General features: G+C 37.7%; 1 protein-coding gene across 1 annotated transcript in view; it reads right to left on the reverse strand.

Annotated features, from left to right (window-relative positions):
* Positions 1–1,751: 1,751 nt before the first annotated feature.
* LOC101857800 (adenylyltransferase and sulfurtransferase MOCS3) overlaps positions 1,752–24,931 on the reverse strand; it is a 29,076-nt gene continuing 5,896 nt past the window's right edge. Inside the window, exons 2-12 of the mRNA XM_005098867.3 lie at positions 23,120–23,261; positions 22,590–22,682; positions 21,529–21,649; positions 18,845–18,919; positions 13,040–13,157; positions 8,657–8,765; positions 6,101–6,163; positions 5,233–5,396; positions 4,688–4,735; positions 3,390–3,489; positions 1,752–2,596 (exon numbers count right to left, since the gene is read on the reverse strand). Coding sequence (XP_005098924.1) covers positions 2,349–2,596; positions 3,390–3,489; positions 4,688–4,735; positions 5,233–5,396; positions 6,101–6,163; positions 8,657–8,765; positions 13,040–13,157; positions 18,845–18,919; positions 21,529–21,649; positions 22,590–22,682; positions 23,120–23,261 — 1,281 coding nt within the window. The 3' untranslated portion in view covers positions 1,752–2,348. The remainder of the gene's footprint in view (positions 2,597–3,389; positions 3,490–4,687; positions 4,736–5,232; positions 5,397–6,100; positions 6,164–8,656; positions 8,766–13,039; positions 13,158–18,844; positions 18,920–21,528; positions 21,650–22,589; positions 22,683–23,119; positions 23,262–24,931) is intronic.

Raw genomic sequence — 24,931 nt, forward strand, 5'->3', positions numbered from 1 at the left:
TTGTCTCTCTCTCTCTCTCTCTCTCTCTCTCTCTCTCTCTGTCTACCAATCTATCTTTCTCTCTCTCCTCCTTTTGTTTCTTCTCTTGCGCACACTCTCTCCCCTCTCGTCTATCTCTCCCCTTCTTATGATGAATACACACATAATTTCACAAGCTCACTTTTTTTTTAAAACCACATCACGACATACACATTCTCATTCTCTTTCCTTCTTTTTTAAAATTCCTTTCTCTTCCCCCTGCTCAGTCTGATCTCTCCACTCCTTACTGAGAATACACACATACACTGACAATTTCACTTACTTAAAGTAAACACATAGATCTATAAAGACATTCTAACATAACACGGAAATCTGTTATCAGTGACTAATAGACTTTCTCATCTTCATAATAGACATTTCATATGTCTGAATAACTTTTTTTATGGTAAAAATTTACAATATTATGATGGGTTCCTTTCTTCAAAAAATGTATACATTTGCTGATATACATTAAATGTATGTGACAAAGTATTTTAAAGAGCAGAAACGTAGTATAACTAGAAAGACATATTACATCTATATCTATATATGTGTGTATATATTTTTTCATATTTCATTTAGATATCTTTATATGAACAGACATTTTCTCTGATTATAGAATCATGCCCTTTGCAAAGGAGCAAAAGCACACAAACAGATATTTTTTATTTTTGAATGGACAAGGAAATTTTCAGTTAGCTTTTCAGCCACAGATGTACTCAAAGAAACAACTGAAGCATCAATATAAAACATAATAACAAATCATATACTCTAGGAGGAAATTCTTACAGGTCAAAACAATACAGTCAAGCATGAATATCGAACGTGGCCATAGTGAACTGGTATTCAGGTCTAACATTGTTTTCTTACTGCATGATTAAGCGATAAAAGTAAAGAAATACAAGCAAGCAACTGGTAGAGATCACAGATGCCACAGCTCATCAGAACAGTGAATTTCCCTTTCTGAAAAAGGGTGCGTTAAGTTACTCAGTAAAATGGTGGATGGTCTATTAACTATACAGCACGTCCCTCCACTTCACAGAACTAGAATGTTTTATATTTGTAATGGTTATAAGTTTTAACACTTCCATCAACACACCAAAAAATTGTTATAATCACTAAAGAAGCAGGATGCTCCCCAATTGCCTGTCAAGGCCAATCAAGGCTGAATGAAACAGTGTCCCTGAATGCATTATTCTGGAGATGATTGATAAAAGAACTTTCCCATTTGGAGAATTTCACTATTTTTACTTCCTCTACCTGCCACAGTGAAGATCATAACTGTATTACCACAGACATAAGTACTGGAAAGTGTAAATATGGTGCACTACTACACATTTTTTTGGTCTGTCCTCAGACAAAATAACACAATATTAAGTGATTACATTTTGAACAAAAATTGCTCCTTCTGACATAATGTATGGAGACAGTAATAAATGGACAAAAACCTTTCTCAAAGAACAATTTGGCCCGTAGTCTTAAGATTAACTCACAAAGTTACAATACAGTCGCATTAAGACTGCTAACAGTATTATTACACACACACACACACATACATACACACACACACACACACACAAAATAAAAAAACACACACACAAACACATACACACTAAAAAAAAGCCACTCACAAACTTACATACACTCACACACACACACACACACACACACACACACAGACACACACACACACACACACACACTGCTACTCGCAATAAATATGGCACAGTCCGTTATTTCATTTGTATAATATTTCTAGCAATATATGTCAGGCATTGAGGTGAAATCAGGTGCTCACAAAAATAAGGAAATCAAAGGAACCGGCATTTTCCTGTCGTATGGCAATTTTTTACAAATTTATTTTTGGCTAAACATCTTTGATGTCCATGGAAAACACATTTCTGTGTTTATTTATCTGGAAATTTTTTAAATCTAAGACACAAAAAAACCCGCAAATTTGCAGCCTCCAAGCACTCTCTAGCTTTGCAAGTCACCAAACTTTAGTGGCCATTTTCTCACAAGTTTTACCTTTGAAACCAGGCGGCTCCACATTCTTCAGTCACAGACACAGATATCACGCCTTCTATTCAAGATAGATGGGTATTTTCTTCATTGAAAACAAGACATATGAACAAACTTTTAGATGAAACAAACAGCTCCGCATACCCAAAAATTGATGAGCAACTGATTCCACCGCACCGCAACACATGTACATTCATCCAGGAATGTCCTCAGCATTATTCCTGCAGGGTTTTCCAGTTCCAGCAGCAACCTTTCTTTCCATCCACTCCCTTTTCAATAAAATAATCACGTCTAACACAATCCGGAGCTCAGTATAAAGGAAAACTCTGGTCCACCTGTTTCTGCCAACCATAGAGCCCTCTCTTTATATCCATGACAGTCACATTCTTTCCAGCCAGTTTCTCTTTCAGTTCTCGTACAACCAGCTGGGAATCATTACCACGGCGACACACACAAACAATAGGAACTTTTTCATCTTCACCATATTTTTCCATGGCCTGTGAAAGATCTGATGGGCAGGTAGTCCCACTCTTCCCAAATGAGGAGTACGGTATGTCTGGAGTGGCAAATGTAAGGATAAAACATTTGAAATCCTTTATGTTCATAATTTTGCCAAAGTAAAAACAGCACACACTTACCATTATAAAAACACAAAGAAGACAAATGTACACATGTTTTGGCAGGATTTTGACACAGAATAAAAAATATTTTTCTGGGAGTTTCATGAGCTCGATGAAGTCTTATAGTCAGTCAGTCAGACAGTTAGTTAGTAAGTTAGGTCAGTCCGTTTGTTGGTCAGTCGGTAGATACATAGGTCGGTCAGTAGGTAGGTAAGTAGGTAAATAGGGTGGTAGGTAGGTAGGCAGGTATTAAATACATTTGCACTCGATGTAAGTTAAATATCATTACTTCTGCATGTTGGTCAAGTCCACGTCCAACACTACAATACCTGTGTGTCTTAGGTTCTTGCATTCTAAGATAAGAACAATGTGACCTAAGACCTGAAAACATCGGTAATGTCAGTCCACGTGTAGCTCACAAAAATAAGTACAGTCGAAGCTGCTCTAACGACCACCTGTCCAAGACAATCACCTGAAGAAGAAACCACTTCCCACTCCACCCCCCACCCCCTGCATTTTCTATTATAATGACACTGTCCAAGATGTCAACCTGTCTCAGTTCAATACTTGGACAAATGACACAATTTCAATAAATATACAATTTTATTCCCATAGTGACACTCTCAAATATGAGAACCGCTTTTCTCCTCAACAATAGCAGGCCTTCTTGAACAGCTTTGACTGTACTGTTGTGTTAACTTTTCTGAACCAGCTTTTCAAAAAGGATACTTAAGGCAGGTTGGGGAAGTCGACAGATGTCCAGCTCCACTGCAGGTCGCACATCGAGCAGAATGTGAGGTTCTCCACCTTTCAGCATCTCAGCATATTCCTGGAAGAGAGAATAAACAGTTGTATACAGCTGCAAGCTGATAAAACGCCTTCTTAATCACAGTAGTTTTGAGATAAAAAGGCCTTTAGTCAGCCTAACCATTTAAAAAAGGCGTTCTTCCAAAATTTGAATTCTAATTTATACAAAAACTTAGTCACAGTTTCACTTTAATTTTTTCACACAAGTATGCTAACTGATGAGACTATCAATTTAGCAAATCAAAAAGATTTGGTGCAACAAAAAAAAAGACATATTTTGTCAGCCTAGGGCAGTATACAACACAGTACCCTAGGACATGAAATGTGACCAAACCCGTCAACACTACAGGATAAGCTGTATTGGCCAACAGGAGGAGGAGGAGGAGGAGGAGGAGGAGGAGGAGGAAGAGGAGGAGGAGGAGGAGGAGGAGGAGGAGGAGTACACTGGTAAACAAAAGTGAACGTTATATACTTAGTTCAAACTTCAAGACTTTTAAATTCAACTCTAGGTCACCTGCTCTCTCGACAAACAGTCCATTCACTGACCTTACAGTAGAACCTCAGACAAATTTTTAAAAGAAAAAGCCAAGACAAAAGACTAGTCATCAATGTAATTATACTGAAACCAGACACTTAAGACTTGTGAAACAGGTCAAATACAACTACAGACAAGACTTCATCATATATGTGTACGCATCTGGCGAAAGGGAGAAAAAGTCAGCCCATAATTATGATTTCGAGCTAAAGGCTGATTAAGTTTTTAAAAATCAATATTTTCACCAAAACGTGTTTCCATAAAAAAGTGGAAATAAAAGTCGATAACAGAAGATGGTTAGAGAGCAGGAAAAGAGGTGAAAGGAGAACATTTTACAGAAATTTTTTTTTCTGAGCAACAGGCTTTGAACACGGGACCTATTGAATGAGGCATACACCGTACCTCTAGACCACAGGAGCCCCTTATACCGGGTGCCCATTGCGAACGGGGATCAAGTCAGTTCGTGCCAATTGCACGGCTCATTGCCTGAAAACAAACGCGTTTGTTTTTTAGGCCACGAGTCGGGCAATTGGTTTGTGCCGTGATAGCCGCTTTGTGCACTCAATCTGGCTAGCAAACCAATCTGACCCGACCCGATTGTGGCAATGGGTACCCGGTATTACAGATTATCGGTTCAAGATGGATGGGCTATTATTATTAGTACGTTATAAGATTGTGTCCTCACCTTTGGGCTGATTCGACAGTTCTCCTCCAGGACATGAAGATCTTTATCCTGAGAAATAGAACACAGCAATACTTTCCAAGCTTCAGATAGTCTGTCTTCATGTCAAATATGTCATAAACAATCATTCCAAATACAATGCAATGTAATTTATCAATCAAAAATGCTACTTAAGCTACTACTAAATGCCATTTTCATTATTACTACATAGCCATACACCTTTGAGAATTTATCATATTTCATTTACACTTCAGTAACAAAAATTTATTTCATAGTAAATCTATATCAAATTCTCCTTCTGATGTCATTCACCAAAAAGACAAATGCTTCACATAATTCAGTTACAGAACTTTGGAGAAATTTTTTTTTTACTTTTCATTTTTATAGATTTTCCCCCACTCTCTCCTTTTATGATTGGTTTCTTTCTTCTTTTTTTTTTAAAACAGGAAGGGTTTAAAAATCTTAAATCAGAGGAAATCTGAAACATTTACATCCCATTTATTCTGTGTAAGTTTGAAAGAAATAAAAGACAAAACTGAGCGACTCACCTTGTCTGAGGCCCGAGCTCCACAGAACTGTTCATAGTCGATGAGCTGTTGGATGGATGGTTTATCCCCACACACTGGGCAGTCTGTATTTCTGGGCCTCAGCTTAGGGGTCCGGAAAGTTCCGTCCAAAGCATCAAACAATAATAGTCTCTGCTTGTACGAAGCTGTTCTTTTATAAGGAAAGTCACACTTGAACATAGATATTGTACGTCCCCATAATAATTTGAGCCTCATATGGAAGTACAGATTTGTGTTCTAACTGTTAATTCAGAAAAGCATGCATACTACAAAAGGTTGGTTCTTTTGATGCAATAAGATGTATTTGATCATGGTAAGACGGTTAAGACTAAATAACGGAAGAGCTCTAGGGTTTTTCCTTGTTTAGAGGTTTTTGAACTATGAGATGCAAATGATAATTTTTGTTTGCAGCACTTGGGGCAGTGGTATGAGGGAAGATTAAGTAGGTAAAAATCGAAAACGTAACGTGTCAAAATACAGGCGAACCTGCTCTAACAGACACTTGCATAAGACAATCCCCTGTACAGACAGACATTTCTTGAATCCCCCACCCCCTGTGTATTTTCTACATTTACGACACTGTGTAAGATGAACACTTGTTTCAAATGGCCACTTTTCTCCTCGACAAATGGCCACTTTTCTCATCGACAAATGGCCACTTTTCTCCACAACAAAGTGGCCATCTCAGAAATTTCTGACTGCAATACTTATGTATGAGAGTCTTAACATAGATATTTATGAGCATTATAATTCCACCATGAATGGGCCAGCATTTCCCACTGGGGAAAATTAGATATAAATGCACGTAACACACAAACATTAGAAATAACGTGATAAGTACAAAGGATACATCCAAGTCCAGAGGCGATCTTGATAGCTTCCAGAGCCTGTATGGAGCCAATAATTCCTGGCACTGGGTGGGTGAAGCAAGGGGTGGAGGGGGAGATTTTTCAATAAAGGCCTAGCATTTCATTTTAATATTCTGTCCTCCGAGAAAGTTGCATTTGAAAATAGCAAAAGTTGCAAGAAAAATCAGCTAAAGTTGCAAGAAAAGTTGCAAGATGTGTATAGCTAAGATGTCATGGAATTATTGGATATATATTGTTGGTATGCTCACTGCAATCAAAGTAACCAAAGCGAGTTTTGTTAGATCAAAATCAAAAGTTAAATTATGTGAATTGCTACCGTACCAAAAAAAAAAAGGTCCTTAAACTGATGTTGGGCAGGTGAGACCAGGGTGGTTTTGATTTTGGGGCTGTTCAAATATAATCGTACACCTTTTGGAGATTTTTGCCCCCCCTTACACTTTTCTTACATTTTCCTCCTCCCGTAATAGTAATATTTATTCGCTTATAATAATAATTTATACATTTATATTGCCCAAATCTGTGTTACAATCATTGGTCTATGCTCTTTACTTTTATATAATAGTTAATAGTATTCATGAAAAACATGCATACACACATGTGACATTATAACTAAATATGCTACGTATAAGCGGAACTTTTCCGGAAAAAATTGTGGTAAGTGAATAGCAGAGTTTACTCTTTTTGTGTCATGTTTTGTTTAAAAAAATTTATGTTGCCATAAATTATTTTTCTTGTTATTTTTTCACCTTACGAAAGTGTAATATTACAATGGTTCCCTCTTTCCCCCTTTCTTACACTTTTCTTTTACAAGAGTCAAGACACCCCCCCCCCCTGCCTTTTAAGCCTTTTCCAGGTGTAAGATTATAATTGAACAACCTCTTCAGGGGTTTTCTGGATGAATCGATCCATGACTACATCTACGACCCTCCTGGCCTAAGATTTAAAGCTTTTCACAAATGTTTATACTAGATCTAGATCTATCTATCTGGTGCTACGGAACCAAGAAAGCTAAGTAATCAGACGATCGTGTCTACGATTGAGTTTACTCTATACTACAGATATCTAGATCTAGATCTAGAGTTTACATTTAGCTAGATCTAGAAGAAGTAATAATAATAAAATAATAGATAGCATTTGTATAGCGCATATCCCCGCTCAACAGCGGGCTCTATGCGCTTTACACTATATTCTTACCCCAGCAGACTATAGAACACTCCGAAACATTCTCGGCTTCCCGGGAAGCATACAGTGCAAGCAGCCGATTAAGCGCTCAAACACTAACAAACTGACAAGATCTTTCGCTGTCTATAGCCGGGTACCCATTCCCACCTGGGTGAAGTGAGGAAAATTCGTGTAAAGTGCCTTTCCTTGACGGAATTCGAACCCACGACCTTACGGTTGCGAGTCTGAGAGCCTAACCACTAGGCCACCGACGATTCAGTCCAAACAGGACTATTGTGGAGGTCAGGTCGGGACGGGTCGGTTTGCTCAACAGACTGATGGCACAAAGTGGCTATCGTGGCACAAATCGATCGCGCCCGACTCGTTGCCTCAAAATCAAACGCGTTGTTTTCAGGCGACGAGTCGGGCGATCATCCCGACCCGATCTCATTCACAACAGGCACTGGGCGGGCACCCCGTAATACAAAGGAAATGGTAGATCTAACTTTAGGTATGAATTGTCCCCCCCTCGCGCCGTTATTTTTAGTTGTGGAAGAAAATTTCGGTTATTTTTACCTAAATGAAATGATTATTTTTCCAACTTTTGCAGAAAATTGCCTAAATTTCGTGAATTCACGAAAATGGCAAAAGTTGCGTACAAGTTGCGCTGAGGCCAAAAGTTGCGTGCGTAACTTGCGGGTTGCGCGCGTGAATTTCTCTGAGGACAGAATATTGTAGAATTACCATTATCACCACACTCACACTCGAAGATAAAACACTCTCTTCCCATCAAGACAAAAAATATTTGGATCGGTCCACACAAATTATCAAATGTACCTAGAACTATTAGGAACACCTTTCTTTTTGACATTTTGTAAAGCAATAAATAACGTTTCGTAACCTAAGAGAGATTTTTTCTATCTCACACTCAAAAATACACATCCACACACACACACACACACACACACACACACACGGGTGCGCACACACAAACACATACATACATATATACATACATACATACATACATACGCATGCACACACACACACACACACACACACACACACACACACACACACACACACACTAACACCCACACATGCATACAAACACACATACACACACAGACACACATGTACATACACAACACACAAACACACACACACACACACACACACACACACACACACACACACACACACACACACACACACACACACACAAAAGCCACACACTGACTAATAAACTCCGACAACACCTCCCTCAGAACAGTTTGTTACAGTCTCTCTCTCTTTCTCTCTCTCTCTCACACACACGCACACTCCCCCCCTCCACCCTCACCCCCCACACACACAAAAGCCACAGACTGACTAACCAACTCCGACAACACCTCCCTCGGAACAGTTTGTTACAGTCTCTGGGGGCGGTGGCCTAGGGTATAGACATCTGTAGCAGGGCCCGCCCTCATAGTTGTACACAGTCAGCTGTGGAAGACATGTGAAACGTGCTGACAAAATGAGTTACTTCTTGTAATCCGCAAAAGGAGGTATCAGCCAAAAATCAACACATGGGTGAGATTTGTAGATTTTCAAAAGAAGCCTTTTTTCAAGTTTAACATTTTTTTTAAAATTCCCACTTATGAATTGTACAAACTCAACCTATAAATTTGACGTACTCTGTCCATACATCTAAAATCCGAGAAGAAACTCATTTTGTCAGCTGTGGAAGATATTACAGATGGTGCCATCTTGACATATAGGAAACACCAGGTCCAGCAAGACCAATTTTTAAAAAAATTGAAGTCACTGTGTTTCTACTCCCCCATCCACCCGATTAGAATAATATAGGATTTATAATATCTCAAAAGGCAATAAAGGAAGAGGTAGACACCACAAAAGATGGATTGAGGGAGTCAAGGAAACCCTGAGAAATTCTAGTATCTCAAATGAAAGAGCTGCTGCAGAGCTGGACAGCAATAAAAAAAAACTGCGTCTCCCCATGACGTTTAACGACAATAGAGGAAGCAACAGTAAGTTCAGTAAGAGAAGGTGGGCTGAGAGGGATGCAATATCCAAGCAAAAAGACACAATATACTCAATAAAAAATTTTCCTACTCTGGAATCAAACTCGAGTCTCTTGTCTGTGACCAGCGCGAAGCAGGTCCAGTAAGGTAAAGAGCTGGTTTTGTTCATTTCAGTAGTGTTTTACCTACAAGGCATATATATTGGCATATATATGATTTTTTTTTAAAAAGAAGGGTAGCTGAAGATAAAGAGAAAAAAGAATGAACATAAAGCAGATAACACATTAAAGTAGACAACATACAGACAGTTCTGAGTACAGTTGTCCTTTCTGTTCTTTGAACATTAGTGGGTATATTTTACATAAACATCCCCCACCCATCCCCTCCTACTTCCAATCAAGAGGGGGAAAGGCTATACAAAAAAAAGAAACTTTTTCACATTACATGCAGATTGCAAATAAAATGCACACACAATAACAATAATTAACTCCTTAAAAGGTAGGACATCGTCTCAAAAACAGTCACCAGTTCATTGTCCACTGTGGAATGTGGACCCGGGTCTGGTTATCTTCAATACAAAAAAAAACTGACGAACTTGTCAGATTGTCTACTTATGTCAATCGTTGAACTCAAAACCCTGTAAGTGGATTATTCTTATATAAGCTAGGGTATTTTTCTGCATTAGATTGAAATTACACATACACACACACACTACTATACACGGACTCAAGTTCTGCAATCAAAAATTGCAAATTTTTTTTCTCCAAACTGTCAAACTGGGGACCTTCAGGTCATAAAATATAAAAATCTGAACAGATTAGCTATTCGAATCATAGTGAAATAATGTGAGCCTTTCATCAGAAGAAATACAAAATATAAATCAGTGCAGACATTTTTAACATTGCCTAAACCTCTAATTCATAACTTTTCTCCACTAATGGCACTTCATTGATCAGAACACTGTATCTTTTCCTCAGACACATTTGTAAGCAATAAACTAATTTCAAATCAGGGCCAAAATGGGGAGGAAAAAAAGAAGTAAATAAAGATAAGTTGAAGTAGGTATCATAAACATCAACAAGAATGCAAAACAAAAAATAATAATAAATTGTGAGTGGTTTCAGCAGAATACAGTCATCAATTCTCTATAATCCCCTCGCTCCTTAAATAAAATGCAATTCCCCCCTGGTAATTGCTCATACGTGGAGAAAGCTTGGTCTTTTCTTGACTTCAGTCCAAACAAAATAGCAATTGGGGAGTGACTTTACACCCATCGTGTATTTTCCTTAAGTTGCTATAACACTCGTACATGTTGTGGTAAACAACAGCTGTCCGGAGGATTAACTCTTTAAATCAAACTACAATTCCTCCTCAACACAAGAAAGAGCCACTTTTTTTTTCAAACAGAGCGGAGGCCATGCATACATTCATCAGGGAATAGATATTGATCCAATATTTCACAAATTCAATTCAGAATAATTGTCAAAGCATAAAATAATTTCATGTACCGATAAAAATATCAAAATAAGCACGTAAAAAAGGACATCAGCATCATCGAGGCACAAAAATCGCTATCAAATTCACAACAAATTGGAATTTTATAACAATTGTGTAGCGAATGCCTTATTCAGCATTTAACTTTCTCTGCTGCTATTGCTTTTCTTTGTGGACCTATAAATATATGTCGGTAATTATAATATTCATCAGATAAAAATACTCCTTCAAACAAAAGAAAACCACTCTTTCTAACATTTCAATTGTTAATTTCCTTAGCTTCCTGTATAAGAGCTGGCATATGTCTCCACTTCCTTTTTCAACCTGGTAGAAAAGATGGGAAGGTTGGGGGGGTGGGGGTGGGGGGGGGGGGGGGGTAGGCAGAAGGTAGGGAGAGGAACTACAAAAGTTTGTACTACTTGACTAGAGTAATATCCAACAATTATGTCAAATAGTGATAAAGAGGAGAATAAATTTGCACTACCTCCACGATGGTAAGCTGGTCATTTGCAGCTCCCTCCCCTGCACCATTCGGTGAAGCTGACACCGAAGCATGAAGCAATACATCAAAAACTAAAAAGCTATTTTCCACATCAATGCTCTGACATTATTTTGGAGAACAAAAACCCATCCCGGTCTTAAGTTACACAAGATAATAGGCTATTAAATTCTCATATCATTGTACACAACTTTTTATCCCATAAAATCAATGTTAAATTTTGAAACAAAAACAGTCATCTCTTTGAAGGCTTACTAAAGGTTCACTGGACCAAACAACTCTTGTCTATTTACTCCAAAGGTTACGTTTGAAAGGAGGACAAAAGTTCAGTCTCAAGTACACTTTGTCATGCCAATCACCTAAAAATGACTTTGCTTCACTTTGAATAACAAACTACTTGACTGAATGACATCATCGTCATTCAATATTGAAGTCAGAATTTCAAGGGAAAAAAATGAAAATCAAAGAGATGAATAGATTGGAGCCAAACCTAGCTGAGAGGGGATGCACCATCCCTTTTCACTCTTCTTCTACAAATAGCAATGGATTTAGACGACTTCAACATTTGTATTAAGATAATGTCCAGTCTGAAATAAAAATGTTTGGCTTCTCCGGAAAAGCTTGCATTCTCACATACCACTACCTCAAAATTACAAAGTTTTATCTGCTCAGTGCCTAGTTTTGAGAAATTTGACATCAAAGATTTTGAGTTTCACATCATGTCAAGTTTTTTCACATGCAATTCTTTGAATATCTTGATAATGACTCCAAATTATCTTACGATTTTGATAAAGCAAATGGCACATTTGGTTTCTGACAACATAGTCTTAGTAACTGAAAACAGCCAAAAATGTCAGACAGAACTTTGTAATTCTGAGGTAGCGAATACAACAATGATGAATGGCGGCAGCGGGGTAAGTATGGAGACAGAGTGCTTGCCTCCCAGGCCAAACTGCACAGCTCTAGATTTATCTGGGTTCCAGCAAACACAGTCAGCATCTTGCTTTTTGGCCCTCCACTTTTTCATATTTCTGATCTTTCAATAACAAGACTCAAGTATCTAATTCTGTCAAAGAAGGAAGAAAACCCACTAAACTTAATCATTAAAAATGAAAAAAAAACCAAAAAAACAACAAGCCTGTCCACACCGACAGTGAGTGAACAATGTTTTAAAAAACAATTCCTACCTTTGACGAGTATAAATGTTGTTCAGTTAGTGTGGATACAAAACCTTCAGAAATTTCTGGAAAAGTGGCATCCCAAACGATATAGCACAGACTTGTAATAAACAGAGAGTTACAAATTTATCCTGTCAACACTCCTCACTTGTTTGCTTTACTTCTGCTCTATTCCTGTCTTCCTCTCCACTAAAAATATACTGCATCTTCAGCAATCTATACACAGACGCAAAAGACAGCATCAGTCACTTAAATGTATGAATACATACCTGCACTAATTTTCCATAAATGCCAGTTTTGAATAAAACACAAAAGGCAGTTTTTTATTGGCTGTTGTGGGTTTTTTTAAAGTCAGTTTTCTATTCTTTTTAGTCCCGACTTTACTTCAATGAAGCAATGCAAATAGGTCACATGAGTTTTAAATATTAGAGGTGTTACTAGATAGTGACCTTCAAAGAAGAGAGGGAGGAGAGATAAGTATGGTACATGGTTGATAGGAAAGAAGGAGCAAATCACACCACAGCACCCACCAACTACACACTCAATCAGCCACACAAACCATACCTGTCCCTCAAAACGCAGGGCACTGCCAGAGACCAAAGGTTTTCCTGCCAACACACAGGCATCGTTGAGGAGGTAGCGAGTAGCCACATTATCTGTAGCATCCAAGACAATGTCATAGCTGAAATGAGAGAGATGGAGACATTTCTGGAGGCCTTGAACACAGGGTTGGGTTGATTTAAATCAGGTTGATTTAAATCAGTTGATTTTTTAAATTTAAATCAACTTGATTTTTTAAATAAAAATCAGTTATTTAAATCACTTTTTTTTAAATGTATTTTTATTCAGTTTTTACACATTTCAACATTCAGAATTCCTTTCCTTGGTTTCATAAAACAGATATAAGGTTTAGTAGACTAATATAATCATGCTTAAAAGTCTGCTTTTCCCCCTTTCACTGTAAAATAATACAGTATTCAATTTACTTTTTTTTTTCCATAATTGAAATCAGAGCTGGGTTGATTTAAATCAGTTGATTTTTTTTATTTTAATCAACTTGATTTTAAAAATAAAACTCAGTGATTTAAATCACTTTAAAAAAATGTATTCTGTTTTTACATCTTTAAACATTCAGAATTCCTTTCCTTGGTTTTATAAAACAGATATAAGCTTAGTAGACTAAAATAATCATGCTTAAAAGTCTGCTTTCCCCCCTGTCACTGTAAGTAGTAAAATAATACTGTATTCAATTTACTTTTTTTTCATAATTGAAATTAGCATATTTTTTTCTTTTTAGACAAACACAAGCGCGCGCACACACACATACTGTAATAAAATGCAAGTTTATCTATGCATAATATCTCCCCCCCCCCCCCCCCCTTCCTTTTAAACTGATATTTTCTTCATTTTTTGTCTGTAGCCATAATTCACTGATATAGCAGATTAAGGCTTTCTAAAATTGCAGTTGCTTAAATTAATCATTAGTTAAAATAAAGACAATGTATTTTGCACTAAAAGAACTTACTTTTAGCCACCAAAAATCCCAAACTGTGTCGACATTTTTTTTTAAATAAAAAAAATATAAAAAATCCGATTTAAATCATAAAAATCTGATTTAAATTTTAAAATCGATTTTTAAAATTTTTATTTTAAAAATCCAAAAATTCACCAACCCTGCTTGAACAATTAGGGGCCTAACAGTTTTTGGGAAGGGGGTAAAGAGCATTTTACCGGCCATGAATTACACTCTGACCTGTTTATAGGCTCTAAGTGATGACAAGAATTCCTGTTTTAAAAAAATTCCTACTATCTATGTTTATGGGCAGTAAAGAGCAACAACAAAGCCAATCTTGTTTCCTGTTATGCAAGACTAGGAACTTTCTCCTATATTTATGGGTAGTAAAGGCCAACAATACAGCCCATCTTGTAATAATCTATCAAAATCTGGCTTCTTTCAAAGCTCATCAGTAAATATGAATCTAGCAGGGTCCACTGTGTTCAACTTTAAAAAATCAAAGTCAACATGGACACAACATCTTTAAGTTCAACAAACAAAACTTGCAAACAAAACGATTTCTTCACCAAACTAATCATGAAAGAAAACAACTTTGTTCTCAAATCTGGACAGAAACAAACACAACAAAAACACCCCTATGCTTATACTTTGTCATACATTCTGTACACACAAAGCTTAGCTTGAATTTGAACCATTTTGCCTGTTTTGAAGAAGGTTAACAAACTCAGCAGACAAAAATAAGACACTTTAAAGGTCAATAGACAAAGGAATAAAGATATAGGGAAAGAAAAAACAGACAGCGACGATTTATCAAAGAAAACATCACAAAAGTACATTCGACAAAAATTTTTTAGGTGTGTTATTCCGCCAACTCAGTGTTTTGCTCAATCTCTGCTTATAGATGGCACTCATCATATTACAGACTAGTCCACTGGACAGGGGGGAGAAGGAGGCAAAGATATCAAATATGAACAGATTAAAATAAATGATCAATACAATGTTGCAAAATAGACACCCGATAAACAGAACATATTATCATTGGCTGAGAGCTAGAGGTAATTATGTCTACATTCCTTGTTTTGAGAAGAATGGATTTTTAGGGCAAGGTGTGATAGGTAGGCCTAACTCATGGAAATAAACACATAAGGAATTGCAATTGTAGCAAGATTACTACACTGATTGGTAGGATAATTTTGGCATTCCGGCCAAAATGGACATGGTTATTTTTGTCTCTCCACCCACAATGTTGAATAAAAGTTCAAAGTTAATCCTCCATACCATATTCTTCAAAGTCATGTTCACCTCTTCATAAGAATTCAGAATCGAAAATATGAAAATACTTCAGAAAATAACCGCCAATTGATCTGCAGAGGGTCTTGACAAACCCATTCAAACACAATAACACAATGTTAATTTGAAGACTTGAAAACTCTGGAAAGCCTGAGAGATACTTCAATCCTTTCACAGATGAATGGATTTAACAACACTGGCTCCTTGAGCAACATACTGCCCACCCATCATCAACAAAGCCAGAGATTCTTGTTGTCATTCTCAAGTGTTTGTGCAACCAGTTCTGCCCACAATTTTCATCTCAAGCACCCCCATAAACACGCACTCAGGGAAAAGCCATCTTGTAAAGCCAAAATGTCAAAAACATGTAAGCCAAAATGTCAAAACCAGCTTAGGTCAAACTGACCTACAAGCACTATCTATAACAAAACATGTCGGCCCAAAGTACACACAAAGCGAGCAGAAAAGAGAACCCAGGGAGAAGACAGACCGACGCTCTAAAAAAAAAATATCAGTTGCAAAGGTGAGCCAGACATAATTCAAAAATAATCTGCAAAAAGATGAAAGCTCTGACAGGCTTATTTCTTTAACAAAAATACCCCCCCCCCCCCCCCCCCCCCCCCGCAAGCTCCTTTTCTTCCTTACTGTCCAATCCCACTACTGCAAATTTTTGTGAGAGGAAAAAAACTATGAATCAATCAGTTGAGTCATTATCTATTCGAAAAATGTCGCTTAAAGAATAGGTGTAACAGAAAGAAAACATTTATATCTTCCCTTGAAGCAAGCAATAAAACCTTAAATCTAAAAAAGCTGTTTCATGGGCAGGCTAGATGAAAATGAAAGAAATAAATTTCTCGTTTGAGGTCCTACCAGAGGTGGTTGCAGGCTTAGAACTGCCATATGGCCGATTAAGACTGGGTTTTTTGTTTTTTTTAAATTAATTTTTTTTGTGGGGGGGGGGGGGGGTTGGAAGGAGGGGGGAAGGGAGGTTTGAGATTATAACAGCTCATCCACAGCTGTGGAGGCCGATAATTTATGGCAATGCATTGGGTGTGAGAGATTTGTGTGGTTGTCTTGCACAGGTTTATGGAGTTATTGACTGATATACAATCAAACCTGCACTAACAGCTATCTGTCCAAGACCATCGCCTGTACAAACAACAACTTCTCACTTCACCTTTGTGGCTTTAAAAAAAATATTTTAATGACACAGTCAAAGACGTCCACCTGTCTAAGACAATCATTTCTCTTCTCAACAATGGGTGGGGAACATGGACAACAATATCAACTGAACAGGCGATCATCTTGAACAGTGTCATTATCTATAGGGAAAAAAAGCACGCCGGTAGATGGAAAGTTGTAGTTTGTACAGGTGGACACCTTGGACAGGTAGACACTAGAGCAGGTTCGACAAACTGAAACTGAAAGTCCTGTCAATAGCCACAAAGTCTGATGTGTTGAAGTAACAAACTTTCAACAAATAAGCAGCAATTCCTAAAAAAAATTGGCATCCCTCAGCAAGATCATATGTGAGGCATCATGGTAAAATCAGGCGCTCCTCAAAATAATGAAACCAAAGTAACCAGCATTTTCCATTCAAAAACACATTTCTGAGTAGATTTTACAGAAAAATGTTGATCAAAGCCACAAAAAATAAATCACCAAACTTTGGCCACCATTTTGTTGATAATCTTACCTCTGTCACTAAGCCACCCCACCTCCTTCAATCACAAATTTCTCAATGACTATTCAAGATAGACTGATATTTTTTCACCAAAAGCAAGACAAATGAACAAGCTTTAGGATGATATCAATAACTCCATATGCCCCAAAAATGGACGAGCGCCTGATTCCACCGCGTCGTAACACATATAGGACTCAATGAAGTTGTGGTTAGTCTTGCCATACAACATTTGGACCATCTGGGAAACAGCTGAGTACACTTTCACAACTGTGTCTACAAAGTCACGAATAAGTCCGCAGGCACTTTACTTCAATCTAAAAAAATTACCGAATCCACAAACTGTGACAGATTTTAATCGGATTCTCTTGAGTCAAGTCACATAATAAAAGTTACGCACCGTGAATTTAAAAGGAAGTGGACACATATGTTTCCATAAGCCTTCATGGTGACTTACCACAAGGAAAACCAACCATCAACTTCCAAAATGGTAGGAAAAGGGTGGCTTTTTAGTTTTAGTTTTAGTCATTTTAGTAGTACAAAATTCGTGGCATCTTACAACACAAATAGGTCATAAAAGTGTCAGAGACTAGAGGCGTTACAAGAGAGTAAAATACAAAGAAAGAAAGGACGATAGATGTTTGATGGGAAAGAAGGAGCAAACCACACTGGAGCACCCGCAAACCACCAATAAAGTAGTTGTTGTTGAGCCATTTCGCCATAAATGTCAACTCGCAACTTAACCACCTATTGTGTATGAAGAAGTGTCATAAATAATCACAAACGTTAAAGATGGTATTGTATTTTTGCAATGTTTCTTTTAGAGCTGTTAAAGAGGCTTGACACCCAACTAGATGTAAATAACTCACTTCACATGGAGCACTTAGACCTGTGGCTATACCAGGGCTGCCCACCTACCAATATATCTTTTAGTAATCAACAGGTAGAAAATGAGTAAACTGGCTTAAAAATTCGTAATATGGCCATGGAAAACCTTCTTCGATAAGGTGTCAAGAACAAGGGTTGTAGTCTAGTAAACAACTGTAATGTAAACAAACGCATGATGGTACAAAAGGGAAGAAATTTTCTAACATCTTGTCAATCTAATGCCTGCATTACTTCTGGCTTTGGCACTTCTAAAGTCTAATGTTTTTCTAAGGGCAAAGTGGCTCTGAGTGACTACTAGGGCTCAATGCACAGATGGAGTTAAAATTGGTAATGTTGGACAGCTGCACGTGACGTAGACTGTATGGGTCTGGTAGTTTTCTTATTTTCTCTCTGTATAACCAGGAAGGTAGGCACTGGGTTAGGGTAGTCAACATTTTTTAGGAAAAAAAAAAATTGGAATTAGGGGCATTACGATCGTATTTTCGTAAAATGGAATCAAAATCGTAACGATTCTGCCAAATCTGTAATGGTGGGCAGCCCTGCTATACATTATGGAAGCCTCTTCTACTACTGTGAATTGATGCTGCTTATAAATTTCAAAATTTCTTTGGGAGAGATATCAATGATGAAAGAGATGCAAAGATGGCCTGCCATAGAAAATTGCATCTTCCCTCGACGCTTACAGGCAACAGAAGATGACACAAGATTAAAGTAAAAGTAAAAGTATCAATGATGAAAGGAGTAACAATACACATGAGACTACCACAGAATATCACGCCTTTTTGAGATATTTCACCAATGTACTCATAAGGATTTGAATCTACTTGTATGATTAAATATTAACTAATTAACCAACAGTGATCAAAGTCAACTGTTTACTTTTCGTCTAAAAGTAAGGAAAATATTTACTGCTCAGTGTAAGACTCCCGTCATATGTCAATTTTTAAAGAGGCGTATGTGGGAGTCTTACACTAAGCAGTGGATATGCACTCACCATTTAATGATATCAAGAGCATTGGAACTGTCCAGCTGTAGCTGATACGGCACATACTCCACACTGGAGTTCAAACTGAAAGATGGCAACAGCATATGAAAAAAATATATATCAAGACGAGTTTCAAATCTTTTGGGACACAGAGTACATCAAAGGTGTCATGCTCTACTAAGCATATAACTTGAACAATAAGGTCAATTCAAAAGGTTTTTTTTAGTCTTAAATCATTGCTTCGGTCGATTGACTGATATGTGGATCCTCCATAAAAATATCAACTGTCAACATGTAGCCTACTATAAACAGGATCAGTGTACTGTGGGTTTACCCTTTTCACTTTGTGTCTTCTCTCATCATACAAAATATAACAGAATTGTTTTTCAAGAAACCAGTTACACAGTTTGAATATAACACTGTTCAAGATATTGATAGTGTGTGTGTTGTGTGTGCGGGGGGGGGGGGGGGGGGGGAGGGGGCAGAGGAGTGACTATATATACAAGGTGATCCCCAAAAAAACTTTACAACTTTTTTTCTGAATATCTCGTGCAAAAATTGTTCTAGTATGCTGTAATTTGGAACAGACATAATTCATTCAAAAGGAATTTGTTTGATATAAAATCCACAAAAAAGAAAAATGTATTGAAAACGGAAATGGCTAAAAGAAAAAAAGCACCCAAAAACGCAAAGTTCACCAATGTTTAAAAATCTTGTAAAGGAAGTCGTGGAAAGATTAAATGACCTTTTTCTTTATTTTCTCTTTGGCATTAATTTTCCTTCCCTGTGACATTTAAACAATATTTAATTTCTTTTACAGAGTTTAAAAAACCTAATGATTTCATTCTGAAATTTCTAGAAGCAGTGCTCCACATTCCCTCCTTTGGACTAGACACATTTTTAATGCGTCGTTCGAAATGTTCAGTGGCACCCCAACACAAGGACCTGCTAAACCATGAGTATTTTAAGCCACAAACACTGTACATGTTCAATAAGAGGTGGCTTCTAGAGACAATAGAGTGGGGTGCCCAATAGACAGCACTTTTGGAGTTAACATATCCTGCAGGGTGAAAATGGGCTTTGCACTAAACCAAATGTCATCGAGGAAATGATCCCTCTTTGCAAGGCAATCGAGAAATCAGGAACACATTGCCATGCTCTGATCCATGTCATCTCGGCCTAGCGGAGATGAACATGGTATAGTTGTAAGTTAAGATCTGCCATGAGAATGCAGACTGTTGATATGTAGGAAAGTCTTAGCTGCAGATCATCCACGGACAGACGTCTCATGGGACTCGGCTACTGAAATCTGCACTCTGGTGACGTTCAAAGGGCAGCGCATGGTGCGTGTTCGACCTGAAGTGGTAATTTTTTAAAGAACTTTTCAGTTCTGATTCACTATAGATTCAAACTGACAGAACTTCTCTACTCACGACGCCAAAGGTCTTGAGGACACCTAAGCATTCTCTCCATGCCATGCGCAGAACTTACGAAATGTCAGGGATGGTGAATTTGTGGAGAGACAATGTTCAATACAAAAGGCTCTCTGCTCTTTAGTAAATGTATCCATGATCTAAGCAGGCAAACAAAATTTGGGAAAAATAATATCTGCAGACTTCTGTTGACTTGTTAGACTGCTGTAGCTTGCAATATGGCGCGATTGTTGCAACTTTTAGTGGTAGGCCTAATGTGAACTGGTGCGTCATGCTATGAAAATGGCGACAAGGTTGAAAATGGGTTGTTTTTTTAATGCGCTATATAGGGCAAAACCATTCAAATGATTTATCTAAATGACATATCAGTCAAATTCCCTTTGGCTTTCAAATGTTATGTACAAATCTGAAACGCAAAACTTCAGTATGGAGGAAGATAATTACAAAACAAGTGGTAAAGTTTTTTTTGGATCCCCCTGTATATTACCATTACAGTTGTTTCCACCCATGACAAACCCTGAGCAAAATGTTCTTCAGCTGCAACACCATACATTTTCTATGGTCTTGCTGCTGATTTGAAATGGTATTTTTATACTTTATTTGGAAATTGAACACTATTTCCCAATGTTTCCCATATTATTATTATTCAAATATAGTGATACAATAGTATATAAAACAGATATATATCAGAATGTTACAGTATTTATTACAGCTCTGAGCTTACACAAGATAATGTCACGATACATGTGAAGACTTCAAATATTAATTCAGTTTGACATAAGCAGAATTGCTATGAACTAAATTTTTAAGAGCAGTTTGCAGATGCCCTTAATCAAGACAAAGGGGAAAATCATGACATCTGTATGGACAAGTTACTTGAAAGTTTCTTCACAGTCCATATTTCCTTACAATACACCACGAACTTGGAAACTGACAACAGTGTGTGTGTGTGTGTGTGCGTGTGTGTGTGTGTGTGTGTGTGTGTGTGTGTGTGTGTGTGTGTGTGTGTGCGTGTGTGTGTGTGTGTGTGTGTGTGTATGTATTGACAAAAGCATGTGCTAATATATATTTACCATGCTGCAGCAAATTTTTCGAAGCGGAAATCAATAAAATCTCATCTTAACGTACCATGTAACAAAGCACAAAATGAACCAACCATTAAAAAGTCAACAAAGCAATACAATTTGAAAAAGAACCTTAACAAAAGTGAACTGATTATATAATTTGAATGAATTACAACAACAAAAAACTTCCTCAAACCTGTGACATGATCTGGCAATGGAGAGGGACTTTGACAGTCCAACTCGACTTTCAGTGTGTAAAATCTGTCGATGCAGATTACTCAGCTCCACCTCATCATAGTCCACAACACCCAGCCTGCCTGGAAAAGAATTATAAAATTTGAAGTAATACACACAAAAACAAATACACACACACACACACACACACACACACACACACACACACACACACACACACACACACACACACACACACAAACATACACAAAAGGAAAAATTGTATGAAGGAAATGATGACCAAAAAAGAAAAAGAAAACATAATTTTCAGTAATAGGAAGGGAGACAATAAATCTGTGCACTATAACCATGCCTAGATTATGTACCTTAAGATCAAAAGCCAAAAAGATCTTGTTACTAGGGTTTTGTTTTAGTAAGTGTTTTACAGCACTTACATCACAGTTAAGTTATATAAGTGCCGAAGATCAGAGGTGTTACAAAAAAGTATTAAACACAAAAAGAAGGGTGAGAAATAAGGAGGATACATTTCATGTCTGAGGGAATTATGTGTCCTGCACTGCTGGAGGATGTGTTCCACAGTTTTGATGATGTCATAATTAAAACAATTTGGGTCTCAATGCGGTGGAATCAGGCGAAATTTTTGGCATATGGAGTTATCGGTATCACCTTAAAGCTAGTTTATTCGTCTTGCTTTTGATATAAGAATTGCTATTTAATAGAAATCGAGATGATTTAGATTAAAGGAAGAATGGGTCTTCTCGTTTCAGAGGTAAAATTGCCAAAAAAGTAGTTGCCAAAGTTTGGTGACTTCCAAAGCTTGAGAGTCCTTGAAAACTGTGAATTTACATTTGAAGTGCCTTTAATCAACATTTTTCAGTAAAAATCCTCACAGCAACGAGTTTTTAAATTGACAAAAAAGGTATGGAGCCAAAAAATAAAAATTCGACAAAAATTGCCAAACGGGGAAACAAACGTTTTCTTCCATTTCGTTATTTCGACGAGCGCCTGGTTTCACCTCGATGCCTCACATTTACTGATTACAACGACAACGAAAGTACAAACCAATCCCAGCAGCAGCCAGATATATAGCAGCAGGACAGCCCAAGCCTCCAGCTCCAATTATGAGCACAGACGAATTCTTCAAACCAATCTGCCCTGGAAAGATATATATATGGGTGCAAATGCTTCAAAATTGTGATGTAAAATAAAGTCACAGTACGGACTACTCTTCACAAGAGAATTTTACATGTTTTTTTGCAAAAGGTCCCCAAATCTCTATATAACATTTTTATTGAAGAGAATCCTAAAAATCAATGATGACCTAAACTCTTCAGATAGACAAGACAACATTCTATTTATCTTCACAAAGAAAAATTTGAAAGAATGAAATAGAATTGGAAAGCTTGAATGACAAAATGAAAATTAAGCTCTAACAGGGACGGGAAAGCTACTTTTCCTACTCAATGCCGCAGGTACAAACAAGAGCATAGTATGTCATTTTTTATGGCTCAAAAACAGAGATGTCAAAAAGGATAGAAAAACTTTAAATGATATATGAAAATGAAAAGAGATGAATATATGAACGCAGATACCTTTGACTCCCAGGTCAGGCAAAATCAGCTGGCGACTGTACCTCATAATGTCATCATTTGAAAGTTTTGAAGATGTCTCTAAAAGTTTTGAGACGACATCAGCATTTGCTGTGGTCACAACTCTCAACTGTGCATTTGCTTCCTGAAAAGAAAGCAAAACTAGTAAGAAAAAATATCATACTATACACATACCTAAACAGTATGATTATTTATTTCATATGATTGCAAGTGACAACAGATAAATCTTGATCTAGTGTTTTGAAAAACGTGCCCATTTTTGTTGATTGAAAATAACCATTTTTTTTAAACGTTAGAGACACAATAGAGAAGAGATCTAGAATCTAGATCTAACCCTAAACTGAATCCAATCCTTAATCCATGCCCAAACCCAAACCCTACTGCCCTAACCCTAGCCTCAACCCTTAGCCTAAATTCTATACTCTGATCTATTTTATGATCTATAGATTCTAGTTCTAGTGGAATTCCTGAATAGAGTGGATCCTGGGTATTTTTTTACAACCTTCCTGACTCAAATATAGCTACTACATGGTTATTTTCTACTTAATATTGATGCGCGGAACACGAATATATTGTATTTTACGATTTAAAAAGTAGGTTACGCGTATGCAAATATAGCTTACACGTATGCAAATGAGGGTCACACACATGCGTATTTTGAGCCCCCCAGAGGGTTACACGCGTGCGCAGAGGCTCACTACCACGCCAAGATATTTATTTTTTTCAGCGCATGCGCATATTGTATTCTGCGAATTTTAAATAGGCTAAATTCTGGGATGTTCTGTCCGCTTAATTTTGTCATGCAATTTTCATTCCGAAGAGTGATCCCATGATCTGGTAAGTCTCGTGATGGTCATCATGTGCAACCCCCTGACCATGTACAAGCATTGTTTCAGGCGGGAAGTGTTCATTTGTGCCGTTGTATTGGTGAGTGAAAGATTGTCATGTGGTGAATTCTGCAGTGTTTCGTTCATGGATTCCTCAAGCAGTGACAGTGACAGTAGCTGTTCATCTTGTTCATTGGACTATTTCACTACAATCACTAAGTTTCACGGGAAGGAAAAGGAAAGTACATAGCTTTTCTCCGTGATCACGGAGTTCTTCCGAAAAGTGTTGTTTGTGAAAAGTGTGGGGGACAATGTACTTTTCGGGAAACTGATCATCTGTGGCAGTGCCATTCCAGTTATCTGATTCCAAAAACTAAGAAATGGAGGTATTTTGATTTCTCTGCGTCAGACGTCAGACTAAAAGGGAACTTTTTTGGCAAGGTGCTCAATATCACCGTGGCAAGTAGTTCTATTTGTTAATTATTTTCTAAGCCGGCACTGGGACCACAGCACACTTGTAGAGTGCTTAGGTTTATTAATGAAAACATCTGTTGACTGGTGCTCCTTTTGTTCCGAGGTCACAGACAAGTGGTTCAGTAAACAGGAGGCGATTGGTGGACCGGGTGTCTACGAGACGTTGATCATACGCAGAAAGTACGAGAAAGGCCGTGTTTTGAACCAAATCTGGTTGTTTGGTGGGGTGGAGAGGGTCTGAAAGCGGAGATTTGTTGGTGCTCTAACTGGTGAAGGGGAGCACGGCGTCACTTTTCGTCCGATTCTGTTACCTTCAGTGAGCGTGACTCAGCAGCCCGCCGGAGCTCCCCGGCTTGGGGTCACGCAGTTAATGAGCCCTGAAGCGATTTTGCCGGTGTCGGTTAGGAAGTTCGCATTTTTGACTATGTTTAAAACGAAACTTCTTCTCCATCCCACATAGCAAACCATAACGCAGAAGTACTAATAGCTCAAT

Source organism: Aplysia californica, unplaced genomic scaffold, assembly GCF_000002075.1.
Source record: "Aplysia californica isolate F4 #8 unplaced genomic scaffold, AplCal3.0 scaffold00195, whole genome shotgun sequence".
Lineage (NCBI taxonomy): Eukaryota > Metazoa > Mollusca > Gastropoda > Aplysiida > Aplysiidae > Aplysia > Aplysia californica.